At 35.6% G+C, this 18,023-nt stretch overlaps 1 protein-coding gene across 1 annotated transcript in view; it reads right to left on the minus strand.

Moving 5' to 3' along the window:
* The window catches only part of ETNK1 (ethanolamine kinase 1), a 95,380-nt gene that overhangs the window by 61,140 nt on the left and 16,217 nt on the right, over positions 1-18,023 (minus strand). Inside the window, 1 exon segment of the mRNA XM_012640973.1 lies at positions 10,925-11,184. Within this exon segment, the coding sequence (XP_012496427.1) occupies positions 10,925-11,184 (260 nt within the window).

Here is an 18,023-nt window from a genome sequence, read left to right on the forward strand (position 1 = left end):
ACCCAGAATAACCAACACAATATTGAAGGAGAAGAACAAAGCTGGAGGACTGACACTACCCATCTTCAAGACTTACTATAAAGCTACAGTAATCAAGACAGTGTGGTATATGACAAAGAACAGACAAACAGATCAAGGACAGGACAGAAAGTCCAGATATAGACATAAATATAGTCAACTGATCTTTGACAAAGGAGCAAAGGCAATATAATGGAGAAAAGATAGTCTTTTCAACAAATTGTGACAAACAACTGGATGTTCACATGCAAAAAAAAAAACAAAAAAAACAAATTTAGACAGACCTTACATCCTTTACAAAAATTATCTCAAAATGGATCATATACCTAATTGTAAAATACAAAATTTAAAAACTCTGAGAAGATAGCACAGGACAAAATCTAGATGACCCTGGGTTTGGTGATAATTTCTTAGACCAAAGGCATGATCCATGAAAGAAAAAACTGATAAGCTGGACTTCATTAAAATTAAAACTTTCTGCTCTGTGAAAGACACTATCAAGAGAATGAAAAGAAACCACAGACTAGCAAAAAAAATACTTGCAAAACACATACCCAATAAATGTTATCCAATATATACAAATGACTCTTAAAACTCAGCAATAAGAACACAAACAATCCAACTGAAAAATGGACCTAAGGACCTTAAAACACACTTCACCAAAGAAGATATACAGATGGCAAATAAGCACATGAAAAGATATCCACATTATGTATCATCAGGAAAATGCAAATTCAAATGATGAGATACCACTATGCATCTATGAGAATGGCCAAAAGCAAAAACACTGACAACGGCAACTCTCACTCATTGCTGATGGGAATATAAATCAGAACAGCCACTGTGGGAAACAATTTAGTGGTTTATTACAAAACTAAACATATTCTTACCATACGATCTAGCAATCACACTCCTTAGCATTTAACCAAAGGAGCTGAAGAACTTATGCCCACACAAAAAAACTTCACAGAGATGTTTACAGAGGCTTTATTCATAATTGCTAAAAGTTGGAAGCAACCAAGATATCCTTCAATAGGTGCATGGATAAACTTGGTATATCCAAATAATGAAATATTATTCAGCACACTAAAAAAGAAATCAACTGCCTGGCACAGTGGCTCATCTATAATCCTAGCACTCTGAGAGGCCAAGGTGGGAGGATCGCTTGAGCTTAGGAGTTCCACACCAGCCTGAGCAAGAGCGAGACCCCCGTTTCTGTGAAAAAATAGAAAAATTAGCCAGGCGTGGTGGCATGCGCCTGTAGTCCCAGCTACTCAGGAGGCTGAGACAGGAGGATTGCAGCTTGAGTCCAGGAGTTTGAGGATACAATAAGCTATGATGACGGCCACTGCACTTTACCTGGGGCTTTGTCTCCACAAAAAAAGGAAGAAAAGAAAGAAAGAAAAGAAAGAAAGAAAGAAGAAAGAAAGAAAGAAATCAGCCATTAAGCCATGAAAAAATATGGAGGAAACTTAAATGTATAGTACTAAGTCAAAGAAGCTACATATTGTTCGATTCCAACTATATGAAATGGGGAAAAGGCAAACTACGGAAGCAGTGAAAAGATCAGTGGTTGCCATGGGCTAAGGGGAAAGGGGGAAAATGAACAGGCAGAACACAGAATTTTTAGAGGAGTGAAAATACTCTGTATTCAAACTCACAGAATATACAACACCAAGAGTAAATCCTAATGTGAACTTTTGATTTTGGGTGATAATAATGCATCAATGTAGGTTTATGAACTGTAACAAATGTACCACTCTGACAGGGGATATTGATAATGGGAGAGGCCATCTATGTGTGGGGACAGGGAGTACATGGGAAATCTCTGTATCTTCTTCTCAATTTTGCTATAAACCTAAAACTGCTCTTAAATATCTTGGCCGGGCGCAGTGGCTCACGCCTGTAATCCTAGCACTCTGGGAGGCCAAGGCGGGCAGATTGTTTGAGCTCAGGAGTTCAAGATCAGCCTGAGCAAGACTCCATCTCTACTAAAAATATAGAAAGAAATTAGCTGAACAACTAAAAATACATATATAAAACATTAGCCGGGCATGGTGGCTCCTGCCTGTAGTCCCAGCTACTCGGGAGGCTGAGGCAGGAGGATCGCTTGAGCCCAGGAGTTTGAGGTTGCTGTGAGCTAGGCTGACGCCACGGCTCTCTACCCCGGGCAACAGAGTGAGACTCCATCTCAAAAAAAATAAAATAAAATAAAATGAAAATCTTTAAAAGGAAAATCTCTTCATAAAAGTAACAGCATCTTTAATAAACCATTAATTTAGGTTTTATATATATATAATAAAAAATTACTTAAAGATTTCTGATTCACTATCATAGAATCCTCCTTCTACGGTTTCAGTAAGTGAGGTTTTACTACGGTAACATCAAGGCAAATACTGTTTTAAAATGCCATATTCGTTGAAGCCAAATGTTTGAAAATCTCAAGGCTTCAGAGAATTCCTCAAATGTCCACTAATACTAACTGTTTCCCTGTTGGAAGCTTTTTAAAATTAAAGATATCGTAACAATAACAAAAATTACTGAAATTGAAAAATAATCCCTAATCCTACCATTCCAATAGTATTTCATTTTTAGATATCCCTTTAGAGCTTTCACATAAGCAAATTATTGCCAGATCGTAGCCACAGCTAAGCAGTTTTTATGATCATTTTTTCCTCGTAGTCTGGCATCAGCCATTTTGCATGAATTAGACTATATTCAAAATTATCATTTCAATAGTATCATATACTCATTTGTGTTGATGTACCTTAATTACACATGAATATAAGAGATTTCTAATTGTTGCTGCCAGGAACACAGCATATAACCTTCTTTTATGAATTATTATATATTAGCCTATTGATTTCCAAGACAGAACATTACCAATTTTTCATGCAACACAGTGTGCCAGTTCCACTACAGTGCCGTCAGCACGCTTTTTGATAAATATGCAACAATTAGTTTGAAATTAAACTTCTTCTAAGTCTGTCACTAGGTGATTCTTAATTAAACTTCAGCTAGGATTCCCAACAAGGAGCAAGTTTTTGAGAAATACCTGATGAGAAATTTGAGAAAATTACTAAACACCTTTGATTTTTTAAAAATTTCTGAAGGTCTCAGCAACACTTGATTGCTTTTAAAAAGTTCAAATAAAACACTTCATAATAAATTTTCACAAGTGACATTACCAGTTAAGCATTAACTTAGTGTAACTCGTTAACTTAGTATAACTCATTTGTCTTTACCTACAACATTCCCTTCACCTCCTCCACATTTTGCCTTGTTCTTTAAATTTCAGTTCAAATGTAATCTCAGTGAAACACTGCCAAATTTCCTAAGTATACCTACAATCAACCCTACCTTTCTGAAAAGGTGTGCTTTGTATACTATTTAGCTTATTTTTTCGCCCAACATTATTGTCTGTCACAAACCGTGAATTACTAGGACAGCAGGAACTGTTTGAATTCTTCTTCCTCCCCCAGACTAGATCAAACATAAACATATGCCTTTTATATTAAAGGAGATACTCTCAATCATAATCATAATACATGTATATAGCTATGGCTCAAAGAGCCAAAACAAAAGAGTACTGTGGACTTTGATCTGAAGCTCAATCAACATTTACTGAAGCTGTGATCAATCAGTCCAGATCAGTCGCTGCCTATTAGGCTGACCTAACAATCAACAGTTTCTTGAAAGTTCATGACTATATTCAAACACTAAAGGTCATAACAATGGATCAAAATGTGACATCCAACTAACCCCAAATGGGTAATAAGCCCCTATTAATTAATAAATCAAAAATTCTTTTTTATCATAGATAAATGAAAATCATTTTATAGCAGGAGAAAAGCTAAATAAGCATGTCATCCCAAGTTTATATCTCTAACTTCTTCTTGGGGGGCTCCAGAGCCATCATTTATTCACTTGGTTACTTGATATTTAAAAAGTATATCCCTATTTGAAAACAATAAAACCATGTTCCTATTTAAAACCATTTATGATTCGGACATTTTATTAATTCAAAGTTGCCTTTCCCTCAATTAGCTTTTCTTTTTGTATTTTCTATTTTATAATGATTAACAAAACCTGCTCAGCTAAACACTTAAATATGCCATAAAAAATTACAATACAATTTGAAATAAATTTAATAGCAAAATAAAGAGCAAATGTTACTACTCATAATGTCAACTAATCATATCCTGTCACACACCTTATTGTCATCTTTTATTGTTTCCTTTGTCAGCCTGTACTCTGCTGCTTCTCTTCAAAATTGTGTGGCAATTCAATATATTACTTATTGTAAGCCAACTGTCATAGAATTTAATTGAAAGTATTGATGCTTAATTTCTAACAGTGTATATTCTTTTTATGAAGTGTGTATATGAGTTCATTAGTATCACTTACACATATTATAAATGAGTACTAAAAGTACAGAAAAGGGAACAATTACTATAAACATAGTTATGGCATTGCATCAAATACCAAAGTCAGTTTTAACAAACCTTTAGAGTTCCTGATTAAAAATTAAAATTATCTAATTTTTTCTACTTCAGGTTACCTAAAAAGATCAACTATGAAAAGCTTTCCTGTTAAAAAGAAACCCTATAGCAGGCTTAATAATAATTAATTATATAAAATGGTGAGAAATCAATAAATAGAAAAAAGTCTACATTCACTTTCTTGCTTTATTTACTTCAAATCTACAAATTTTCACTTTTTATAAGGGGTACAATAAAGATCTATTTTTCTTTACATTTTATTTTCTTTTCTCAATGAGAAAGTAGAACGGTTCAGTTACTGATTATCAGTATTCTTTGAGGATGCACTTTTACTAGCCATGTGATCACAGGCAAATTACTTTAAATTTTTGCACCTTAGTTTTCTCATCTATTGAAGTGGGATTATAATATTACCTATCTTTTATGGCTGTTGTAGGCTGAATTTATTAACACATGTAAGGTGTTTAGAACAGTGCCCAGCTTACTTTAAGAGCTATATTGGTATTAGTGACCATCATCATCATTTTACTATGTCATTTCTCAAATCTTGCATGTATAAATCCTTACAATTATTAACAGAATTACAACATACCTATTACTAACATTTTTAGTACTAGAAAAAAAAATAAAATCTTGAATTTTTAATATAAAATGGTCTCTTCAAGGTTAAATCACAAGTTAAAATCACAAAAAAGACAAAATAAATCTGGACCAGAGAGAGCAAAGAGGTAGTGTAATTGCTTAGATGGGAAAGATTCTGAGGTTTCATCCAGGTTCAACAGGAAACAGTCCCAAGACTAGTTAGTATTCTCTGTTATGAACAACGGGGGAGGGTTAGTGGCAATAAATATTTGCTATGCCACATCCATAGGCTGCTTTCCTATACCTTAAGGAACACAATATACCAAAGTAAATAGTACCTAAAAGCAAAAGAGGTCTGTTTGAATTTTAAAATTCAAAAAATATGCTTCTAAAAGCATAATAAAGCCAATGGATTAGTAATATCCATGACAATATGCCTAAGTAATATTTAATAGTTTTTTTAGTTAATGTCCAATCTGTCAGAAGCTCTGTAGGAGTCAGATAAAGTATGAGAAGTCTTCTGAGAAAAATAATTATCATTATCATAAAAGCTAACGCATATTGCTTAACATATGGCAGGTATTAATCTAAGCTTTTTACATATATTAACAAATTTAATCCTTACAACTGTGGAGGTAGGTGCTATTATCATGCCCATTTTTAAGATGAGGAAATTAAGACACAAAAATTTAAGTATTATACCCAAATTCATATACCTCACAAAGCTGAGACAATCTGGCTCCACAATGTACTCTTAGTGAAAGAGCTATCTTGCCTAATACAGAATTTCAACGTGGCACCTGATGCCATAACTTTCCACAACCATCATTGAAAGAGAAAAAAACTGGCCCAGGTGTCCAGTTTCCATCATGTGACTGTACAGTAAAAGGAGATAAGAATTGTGTGAATCTGAACTTCTGACTGGCAGATGGTACCCACTGCCACCAGTTTAACTGTAAGTTTAAATCTGGTATATTAAAGACGGTTCAGGAACATTGATGTCTAGCATATGAAAGTGTGGGATTTACAAGGGCCATTAAAATCAAAGACTTATTACCATTCACAATTGCTACAAAGAAAATAAAATACCTAGGAATATACTTAACCAAGGAGGTGAAAGATCTCTACAAGGAGAACCACAAAACTCTGAGGAAAGAAATCACAGAGGATACAAACAAATGGAAAAACATACCATGTCATGGATAGGCAGAATCAACACTGTTAAAATGTCCATACTATCCAAAGTGACTTACAAATTCAACACAATCCTCATGAAGTTACCAAAGTCATATGTCATAGACTTCACAGATATTTCATAGAAAATATTATAATTCTATGTTTCATTTGGAACTGGAAAAGAGCCCAAATAGCCAAAGCAATCTTAAGCAAAAAGAACAAATCTGGAGGTATCACATTAGCAGACTTCAAACTACACTACAAGGCTATAGTAAGCAAAACAACATGGTATTGGTACAAAAAACATAAACCAATGGAATAGAACAGAGAACCCAGACATAAAACCATCCGACATAAAACCCACAACCAACTGATCTTTGACAATGCAGACAAAAATATTCACTAGGGAAAAGACGCTCTATTCAATAAATGGTGCTGGGAAAATTGGATAGCCACATACAGAAGAATGAAACAGGACCCCTACCTCTCACCACTCACAAAGATTAATTCAAGAAGGATAAAAGACTTACATCTAAAGCATGAAACCGTAAGAATTCTAGAGGAAAATGCAGGAAAAACCCTTCTAGATATTGGCCTAGGAAATGAATTTATGGAAAAGACCTCAATGTCAATCATGGCAACAACAAAAATTAATAAATGGGATTTGATTAAACTAAAAAGCTTCTGCACAGCTAAGGAAACAATCCAGAAAGCAAATAGACCACCTACAGCATGGGAGAAAATATTCACAACCTACACATCCAATAGAGACTAATAACCAGAATTTACATAGTACTAAAGCAAATCAGCAAGGAAAAAACAAACAACCCTAATACAAAGTGGGCAAAAGACATGAACAGACAGTTCTCAAAAGAAGAAAGAAAAATGGCCAAGAAATATGAAAATCATCAGGGAAATGCAAATTGAAACCACAATGACTCCTCACCCCAGTTAGACTGGCTCTTACTAAAAAGTGCAAAAACAATAGATGCTGGTGTGGATGCAGAGAGAAAGGAATACTTATACACTGTTGGTGGAACTACCAATTAGTCCAACCTCTACGGAAAACAGTATGGAGAGTTCTCAAAGAACTAAAAGTAGACCTACTATTCGATCCAGCAATTCCACTACTGGGTATTTACCCGAAGGAAAAGAAGTCATTTTATCAAAAGACACCTGCACTTGAATGTTTACTGCAGCACAACGCACAACTACAAAGATGTGGAATCAACCCAAGTACCCGTCAATTCATGAGTGGGTTAATAAAATGTGGTATAGGTACACCATAGAGTACTACTCAGCCATAAAAAAAAGATGAATTAATACCTTTTACAACAAACTGGATGGAATTGGAAACCATTCTCTAAGTGAAGTATCACAAGAATGGAAAAGCAACCACCGCATGTACTCGCTATTAAATTGGAACTAAATGATGAATACACAAGTGCACAGAGGGAAGTAAAACTCAGTGGAAAGCAACCAGGCGGGAGAGGGTCTGAGGGGAGGAGAATAAACCAACTTAACAGGTACTAGAAACACTATTTGGGTGACAGGCACACACATTTATTGAATAGAGCGTCTCAAGGACTCAAGCATTACAAAAATGATCCATGTAACCTAAAACATTTGTACTCACTTAGCATCTCGAAATAAAAATAAATAAAATGTAAATTAAAAAATTACTAAACCAGTAAAAATGGTATTAGCCTTAAGCAACTTTTCTCTTAAATCTTTTGGACACTTTTTCTTTTGGTTATCTCTAGGCAAAGAACTTTAATAAATCGTATACTATTATTGACATCAAAAACTAGTGTAATATATACAAAATTATCATTTTATATCAAGAGAAAGTTTCTGATGTTGGCAACAGTGTAAGTCCTGCCAACTTCTAAGTGGCTGACATATTATACCCACCCCTATAACAGACCCACTGGGACTTTGGTGAACATGATTCTTTCTCAGTATAAAGTCCTCTTTCCCTGAGAAAACATACAGATGGAGAGATGAAGAGAGTGTATCCAAAAGGAAGGGGGTGAGTGGCTGGGAATCTTGTTCAGAAAGCATTCCCAGGGGTCCTTGTGCCCAGAGCTTAGAACTTTACAGGAACAAATGACCAGTACTTAGGCTGCTTTCTGTCACAGTGCTTATCAAGCACAGCTGCACTGAAGCTTCCATTGCCTGGATCTTGGTGGCACTGTTCCAGTATAACCATTTCATCTCAGCCTGTTGCAGCTTGCCAGGCCTCTAGGACAGGGGCTCCACTGACCAGTGGGTATTGTAGTATAGGTGGTGGTCGACATGCATGTAGTCGTCCAGGTGCTTCATATCCAGCCGCCACCACGGCTGCTTCTGCTGCTGCTATTACTACCATCACTGCTCTTCTGCCTCTTGGTCTCTGAAAAGTACTCAAGGAGCTCCTCAATGATTTCCATATTGCTCAGAGCACATTCTGCCTCCCCATCTGATTCAGTTTCTATCTCCTCCTCCTTAGACAAAGCTTGGTCTTCTCTTGCAGATGTCTGGATCCTATTGCTATCATGTAGATTCTGCACACACCTTCTATAATTTGAGTGACTTCAGTGGGAGTCCTGAGAGGCTACGCAATAGCAAATGAGGGACTCGTCATCATAAGGGCTTTGGGGAGAAATGCAGGAGGGAAGTGCCATGGAGCACTGAAACAGGATTCCAACCAAGGCCTTCCTGTAGGTGTTCTGGTTGCTTCACATTCACACACAGACAAGCCATTAGTTGATGATAATGTTGCCATTATCTTGCATACACTAGATGAGAACACCAAGACTCAGTAGCTTTTCATGTTGATACCTTTGCTGCCATCTCTGATCATGAAAGTCCAAATGCGCACTAAAACTTTGCAGCTTGCAGATCCTGGTCATTGGGTGACCAGGGGCCTATTTTTCAGTGGGAAGACAGGGGTGCGTGGGAGGAAAGGCCTGTGGACACTGACTTTTTTTTTTTTTGAGACAAGATCTCACTGTCACCCAGCTGGAGTGCAGTGGCGTGATCACAGCTCACTGTAGCCTCAAAGTCCTGGGTTCTAGCAATCCTCCTGCAGCAGCCTCCGGAGTAAATGGGACTATAGGCGTGTACCACCATGCCCAGCTGATTTTTCTATTTTTTGTAGAGACAGGGTCCCACTCTTGCTCAGGCTGGTCTCAAACTCCTGGCCTCAAGCAATTCCCCTGCCTCGGCCTCCCAAAGTGCCAGGATTACAGGTATGAGCACTGGTCTTGGACACTAAGTCTTAAAACTAATTTTTTCCTCTTTAGTTGTAAGGACACTCATGTAAGGATGTGTTGTAAGGATGCTTCTCTAGCATACTTATAGGACATATTTTTGTATCTGAATCTAACTACAGCTTTTTCTTTGGTTTAATTTATGAATCTATTCATTTTTAATCCTGTTATATAGGTATTTCTCAACCACTGTAAACAAGATTGAAGGTTTATAAATAAATATATGCCATCCTAAAGACCACAAAAAAAAAAATCTGACACAAAAGCGCAAACAAATTTATTAATCAGGGTCCTTCAACACATCTAAAGAGTATATTCACGTAAAAGAAGAGAATATACCTGATTGCTAAATAGTAGGGTTTGAACAGATTTCTATGCCAAAATATTTCAAAGTACTATTTGATACAGGCATACAATAGGTAAATAATACTGGTACATTCCATTTTTATCAGCATGTTTACTTAACAATTCTAAATGTATAATTCAAAGATCCAGAAGACTAGTAGAGACCTGAAACCCTTTCAGGAGGTTTGTAAAGTTAAAACTATTTTCAGAAGACATTATTTACGTTTCTCACTCTTGTTCTCTCATGCATGTACAGTGTAATTTTCAAGAGGCTACATGATATGTGATAAGGTCATCACACTGATAGCTAATGGGATGTGTACTTAATTTCTTGTGTTCCAAAAAATTAGTTTTGAAATCTAACACGGTAACTATTGATAAATATAAATAAAATATTAAAGCAAAAGCTCTTTGGGTGCTCAATAACTGCAAAGAGCTGTAAAAAGGTCCTGAGACCAAAATAGTGGAGAACTGCTGGTTTAACCTATGAATTAACTTGCTGTTTTCAAATCAAGCCTATTTTCTAGTTTTCAAGAACAGAAAGAAAATTTTAAAAGTTGGCAATTCTAGAAAAATGATCAAGCAGATATAAGACATTATTCTTTAGAGAAAACATAATATATTGAATTAAATAATGAACAACTTAAAAAACAAAGAAATGTTAACAGAATTAATAGAAACCTAATAAGCAAGAACTCTGAAAATATGCACAATTAAGTAATAAGCAATTGGCAATAAGAAAATGTACAACACTTCAATTCAAACACCACTTTAAAAAATTAAGGGGTAGCCTTGACTCTCTGCAGCAAGTTAATCCCAAAGCCTCTCATAGTCCTTTATTCTGCAAAGAGTCAGCAATGAGAACTATAGATTTAAAGGAATTTCTTTCTTTCTCTTTAGGAAACAAAAATAAAACCCTAACTAAACAAAGTTTCTAAGTTAACCAAATAGTTGCTCAAAGAAAGAAAAGGCAATATTAAAAGATAGTTCCTTAGGGAACTTAATATTCTTATTTTTCAGAAGGAAAAAAAATTTGGTTAAATGTACCTGAAAATGGCAGGGTTGCAGACATGCTGTGGATCCAATGCTTCTCCTTGTATAAACTCATAGCACAGTCCGTTATTGAAGGTACAGTAGAGTTGTGGTGCACAGCCATGAGCCTGCAACACTCGAAAACTCTTTACTTCCTCATCTCGATCGACTAACAACTCAGTCTTATTGCCATAAATTCTCACCAGGACTACATCCTCCATGGTATTACCCACATAACAGCCAATAAGTTTATTTGTGATTCCATCTGTGAAAAGCTGCCAGAAAAAGAAAGAAATGGGGGGGAAAAGCAATTATATATTTTTAAGGAATAGGAGATAATTTGAAAATAATGAGTTAAATACTAGTTAAAAGAAAATACATACTTCTTAACATAAAAGAACCTTTGGATACCATTTTGTCTAACATGTCTAAAACTTTAATTCCAGATTTAAACAAAAAGGAATGCTAATATTTAACATGTTGCCCTTAATTACTATAACATCATGATTCAAAAGTGTTAATTATTCACTGTCTTCATTATGTCTATGTAACTTTTTTGATACCTGTTGTATCTCACAGTCTGTCTTGTACTGCAGTCATTGTGTGTGTGTGTGTGTGTGTGTGTGTGTGTGTGTGTGTTTATGTACACACAGATGATCCATCCTATGTCTGTGTGTGTGTGTACACACAGATAATCTCTCCTATGTCCAACAGACTGATAAGTCTCTGAGGATGGGAACATTGCCCTCTTCTCAGTATGGCACATTACATACAGAAGTCCTTAATAATGTTCACAGGTTTAAATATGCAAATATAATCTACCATAATTTACATATGGTAAATCTCCAATTTATAAAAAACTCAATTTTAAATATTAACTTTAAAGATTACTTAACATGTATTAAGCACTGTGTTAAGCACTCATGGTATAATATAGTTTAAACTTGAATGCTATGGCTAAAAAAAGGAAGTGCAACCTTAACTAAAGGAAGATAAAGAGCTAAGTAGCTATTGCTATGCTATTTTCTAAATGGGACTTTTGGGACTTTTCAAGAGCGTTAAGTCAAGTACTTCAAATACTTTTTTAGATCTCAGCTCAGAAGGTATATTTAAAAAGCAAACAGGTGATTAGCAATACTAGTTCTCAAAGTCTATTCAAAAATTGTAACTTATATTTTCTCCATACTAACTTGACACTAAAACTAACTCTTCTATTTACTTAATTATAATTCAGAGCTGTTAGAGGCTCTCAAGTGGAAGAAAGGAAGAAAAGAAAAAGTGAAAGCAAGAGTTAAGGACATTTTTTTCAAGACAACTGGGTAAGAAAAGGACAAAAAAACAGAAGGTAAGTTTTAAAACTATGTATGTACATTTAACAAATGCCTGAGAAAAAGAGTAGGCATTTCTATTTCAATTGGAAATAGAAGCAAGAGTTAAGGATATTTTTTTCATGACAACTGGGTAAGAACAGGAAAAAAGGACAGAAGATAAGTTTTAAAACTATGTATGTACATTTAACGAATGCTTGAGAAAAAGAGTAAACATTTCTATTTCAATTGGATTCTTATGACAATAAATGATACATGAAAAGCTTCAGACCTTCAGATGAAGATTTTAAAGAAAGTATTTACAAAAATGAATATGTACCTAACAATTGTTTATATAATGGTTTGTATTATTAAATATATACAGAGCTTAGCTGTTAACCTGTTACCAATTCACCTAATGCAAGTAAAACTGCATAAGCTAATGTAAAGAGACTTGAGTATCTATGTTTTTAGATACGCACACACATACAAGTATTGCTTTCCACCTAGATTTCAAAAAGCCTATATATGAAAGAAGACATTGCCAAGAAGTGTATGTACTTAAACTAAATGCTAATCATCATTTTATTAAACTCTGTGTTGAAAAGTATGTCATTTCTTATTACAATGCCATATCAACTCACAAATGCTATTCTGTAACTACTTCAGATGTCATATATAGTTATATTGATTCAATTACTATAATAAAGATTGAGAAACTACTTAACATTCTGAAATGCTTATAATGAAGGACGCTTTGGACTCCTCAAATTCCAGAAATCATCATCTCCATTTTCTCTATCTTCACAGCAAATAGTAAGTACTTAATACTTAAACATTAGGACCCATATATTAATGTCTTCTTTATCTAGCTTATAAAAATTGCATTCTTTCATTATTGCCTATAACAATAAATTCCTTAACTGAACATGCTATATGACACATTTATGTGTACTTACAAAAACATACATATAAAGATACATGCACTTAAAGGGCTAGAGAAAGACAAGAAGATTACTGAATATGGATTACTGACCACTATATAAACATTTATAAAGATGACACAAGGTCACAACTCCAATGACCCTAACTGTAACTTTCTGTATGGTACAACAACCCCATACTTGGCAATGAAATGATACTCAAAGTAAATCTCTAAAATAAAAAAAGAAATATATAAATACTGTAACTCTACATTTATAAAAATGTTTTACCTACAAATAAGGATTAAAATGTCTACAAAGATATTTAATAAAATACAAGGCAGTTTAAATCTTGTTTCTTATTTCTCCATAAGTAGTTTAAACTTTTTTCTTCTCGTTTACGTATGTTTCCTCACTTGTTTTCTTCTGCAATGAACCTTGTTTACTTGTGAAAAAACTAGTGAGAAAGAGAAATACAGTCCAACAGGTAGGCATCGACCTGGCACTCACAGCTAGGCCCTGAACAGAAGCTGAACATAAAACAATTTCACAGAACATCAACGACCAACAACAGATGAGGCTACTATGTGACCATGAAAGATCAAGACAAAAACAAAATCACTCTGTAATCATATCTAAATGTAGATAAACCTATGAACTTTGTCCAAACCACAGAAATTACCAAACATCCCCAAACACCCCCCTATCCTGGCTAATACGAGTGACTGCTACTGCTTTTCCAGTCACAGCTTTGACCCTACTTCATTTCTCCAGCTTTCTAGGTAAGATTAAGCAAGTCATAGACTTGTTCCCCACTTCCTTCCTGACAACTCCCAAACCATAGAAATATCCTGCTACCTTGAACCCTCCCCCAAATCACCAGACAAATCATGACCATTCCCCATGATGTAGTCCTCCCTTGCTGCGGTAAAACTTGCTCAGCTATAGGTGTGTTTGTTTTGGTCTCTGGCTAGAGAACAATGACTTCAGTTTAAAGATGTATGAATAATGCTTCCTACCCTAGAATGGTTTCCCACCTCTTACATATACCACAAGTAACTCAACGTGCTGAACCATCCAAAATATACTATTAAAACATATTAGACATATTCTAGATATGTATACTATACTAAATATATACTTAAACTATAAAATTCTACCTCAGTCAAGGTGGGACAAAATATAAATCTTATGGCACTCCTTTTAAGGGGGTTTATGCTGCAGTTTGTCAAGTATTTCAGATAGTATTTTGGAGGATGAGCTACAGAGCCAGACTACTTGAGTTTGAATCTCAGCTATGCTACCCACTTTAGGCAAGTCACTTAACCTCTATGTGCCTCACTCTTCTCATATATAAAATTAGTATATTAGAATCAACTTTGTAGCCTCATTATGAAAATAGTGAGTTGTACATAAAAACACTTACAATAGTGCTTAGTACAAAATAAGCTCTATATATTTAAATTTTAACACCAAACAGCAAAATAATTCATGATGAAATCATAAGACTAAAAAGAAGACAAAAATCTATGTTAAAACAATATTTAAAAACAATAATTCCACTACAGATGCAAGAAAAATGTCCTTGCGCTTTCTATCTGCCTGATTGTGGCAGCCAAGATTGAATAGAGGAATACAGGGAAAAAATATGGAGAATTTTCACAATTCAGGAATAGCCTTGTAAATAGTGAAGAACCTGTTTTACCCCAAAGAACCTAAAATTTGAGTTTACTTTAGAAGTGTTGGGAAATGTCCCTTGCCACCCTCACCTGGATGGTTACACTTGTAAAAGCTTAAAGGCTAAAACTAATGAAAAGGCAGTGACTTCTGGGTCCTTTTGGACATGTGAATCCAGTGATTTAGCTATCTGGACTTCACCCTGGTGACTCTGAAGTCCATAATGTCCGAGGCCTGAGGCAGATACTAATCAGGTTTTTAGTGCCCCCTGGTGATTGGAGAAAGCATATTCAAAGAGGTGTTGGAAACTCTAAACTTAACAGTTTTAAGCCTTGATTGCTGATGTTAAAATGTAGGAAGAAGAGCCAGTCTCTGATTTAGGAGGCCATTTGCCCTCTGAAACATACTAACATGAATTTCAGGCAGTGGTCAGTGTTGTGGAAACCAGGGTAACCTGATAAGTGGGAGAGAGGGTCTTGAGGTGACATCTAAGCTGAAATCCAGTTGAGGAGCTAGCTAGCCTCCAAAGTCTGAAAGGGCAGATAAAAATAGCAATGTGAAGAATGGGGGGTACTGGTGGGACCTGGTCCTCCTGTCCCAACGTCTTTTGAAATTTTTCAGATCTACAGTAGAGTCCTTACTTCCCTACAATGTTCTTTACAGCTGTATTCCCCCAACATCCAGATCCAATCAAGGTTCACACATTCCATTTTATTATGTCTTGTTTTTAATCAGGAAGTGACCAACCCCAGCTTTCATGAGTTTTATGATTCTAGGTAGTTATCTTTTAGGCTGCCCCTTATTTTCTGTCTTTTTCTGGTTATTCCTAGAGTTAGGTTAAGGTATTCTGGGCAAAAATAATAGGTAATGTATACTTCTGTACACATCAGAGGCATACGACATTTTGTCTCATTGATTCTAAGTTTGACACAGGTATGTTTCTAGTGGCCCTGGGCTTTGTTAAATGTGTGGAGAACAAATGAATGGAGGAAGAGGACTAATGTCTAGGAAGGCCTTTGGAATGTGACATTTGAATGCAGGTTTGAAGGTGTGGAAGCAGCATGGGTATCAGGACAGACCATTCCAAGCCAAGGGAACAGCAGATGCAGTCAAGTGTGCTTGACATGTTGTGGGAACAAGGTTGCCACTGTGCTGACTCAAGAAGGCAAAAGGGAAGAGTTGAGGTAGAGAAGTTTGAGTGCACAGGGAAAGAGGACCGAATCACACAGGAAACTATAGGAGGGCTTTGAGCGGAAGAGTTATGTCATCTGACAAATTTTCAAAGGATCATTTTCGCTGCTGGGTAGCAGGGTAAAAGTATATAAAGTGTGTAGGCAAGGTGGAAGTGGCTTAGTCTACGGTGGTCGTAGAAGTGGTGGAGAATGAAGGTAGAGACAACAGGATATGCCGATGGGTTGAATGACAAGTGAGAATGAATATGAGGTTGAGGACAAGTATTTTGGCCTGAGTATTCATATGGAGTTGAATTCCATTGAGATGGAAAGACTATGAAGATTGGAAATCAAGAGTTTGGTTGTGAGGCCAGGAGCCTCCCACCATCATGTCTGCAAACCTAGCACTTTGGGAGGCCAAGGTAGGAGGATCATGTGAGCCCAGAAGTTGGAGACCAACCTGGCCAACAGCAAGACCCGATCTTTACAAATAATAAAAGAGTTTAGGCCAGGTGCGGTGGCTCACGTCTATAATCCTAGCACTCTGGGAGGCTGAGGCGCGAGGATGACTTGAGGTCAGGAGTTCTAGACCAGCCTGAGCAAGAGCGAGACCCCGTCTCTACTAAAAATAGAAAGAAATTAGCTGGACAAGTAAAAATATATAGAAAAAATTAGCCGGGCGTGGTGGCGCATGCCTGTAGTCCCAGCTACTCGGGAGGCTGAGGCAGGAGGATTGCTTGAGCCCAGGAGTTTGAGGTTGCTGTGAGCTAGGCTGATGCCACGGCACTCTAGCCCGGGCAATAGAGTGAGACTCTGTCTCAAAAAAAAAAAAAGTTTGGTTTCGGATGGATTAAAAAAAAAAAAAAGACAGTAATTCCAACATATTTCTCTAAAAGTAGCTTAAATCCAGATAGTTAAATGTTGATTATCATTTCTGGGCAAATTCTCTTTTCACACCTAAAAAGTAAAAAGCCCTCAATTTAGTTAGCCAAAAATGCCATTCAACATTCTCAAGTTAGTACTACCCTGTATGTGTGTTGGGTTTTTAATGACTAATTATATTCTGTTAAACTTTAATCCCCAAAATGCATACAACTAAGTTCCTAAATTTAGCTCCTAATCAGTTCTAATCTTTAGTTTAAATATTAACAGCTTTGAAATACTAGGTAAATAAATACTAGATTCTACATTTGTTTTCTACTTTACCTCATCACACGGCTTTAAAAAACAACACATATATGTTAAAAATAGGATTTAAACTTACCCTTTAACAAATTCCAACAATCTAAGATTTCTTTAAAATTTTTTTCATTGCTTAATATTAATGATATCACTCTACTCTGAAAATTGGCAATTAAAATAGAATTAAACATTTATCCTGCATTTTCTATGAACTATATTTCATAATATCCAAACAGCCCTAACTAATGAGAAAAAGTTATCTACCAAAGAATTCCAACTGACAAATGTGGAAGAAACAACAGAACTAGAAAATCAATATATCACAACCCCCAATAAAACAACTACTCTGGCAACAACTTTCAATGAATAAAACCATTAGATGAAAGACTGATGGGGAATTTTATAATGGTAGGAGTCATCTGTCACCACATGAACTCACAACCAGACATGTTATATACCTCCTGATGTGAAATATACTATGCCAACCATGACTTGGAATCTAATCAAGCTTTCAGATCTTTCTATTTTTAGGAAAATATAGGGGTTCAAGAAACACCGCAAAGAAGCACAACAAAAAACATAAAATGTAAGTCTGTCTACATAAATGACCTACCAATAGTCAGTGGCATGACATGCTATTCATAGTTTAAAGAGGTTTAAGAAACGTAACAGCCAATGTATGGATCTAGTTTGTATCCAGACTGAAGCAAAAAAGTGTGAAAATATTTTTTGAGGTGACTGGGGAAAATTCAATTGTGGACTGGTTATTAAACTATACCTAGAAATTTATTGCTAACTTTGTCTGGTATGACAATCGTGTTGTTATTATTTAAGAAAATATATATATATATAT

Source organism: Propithecus coquereli, unplaced genomic scaffold (assembly GCF_000956105.1).
Source record: "Propithecus coquereli isolate 6110/MARCELLA unplaced genomic scaffold, Pcoq_1.0 Scaffold16, whole genome shotgun sequence".
NCBI lineage: Eukaryota > Metazoa > Chordata > Mammalia > Primates > Indriidae > Propithecus > Propithecus coquereli.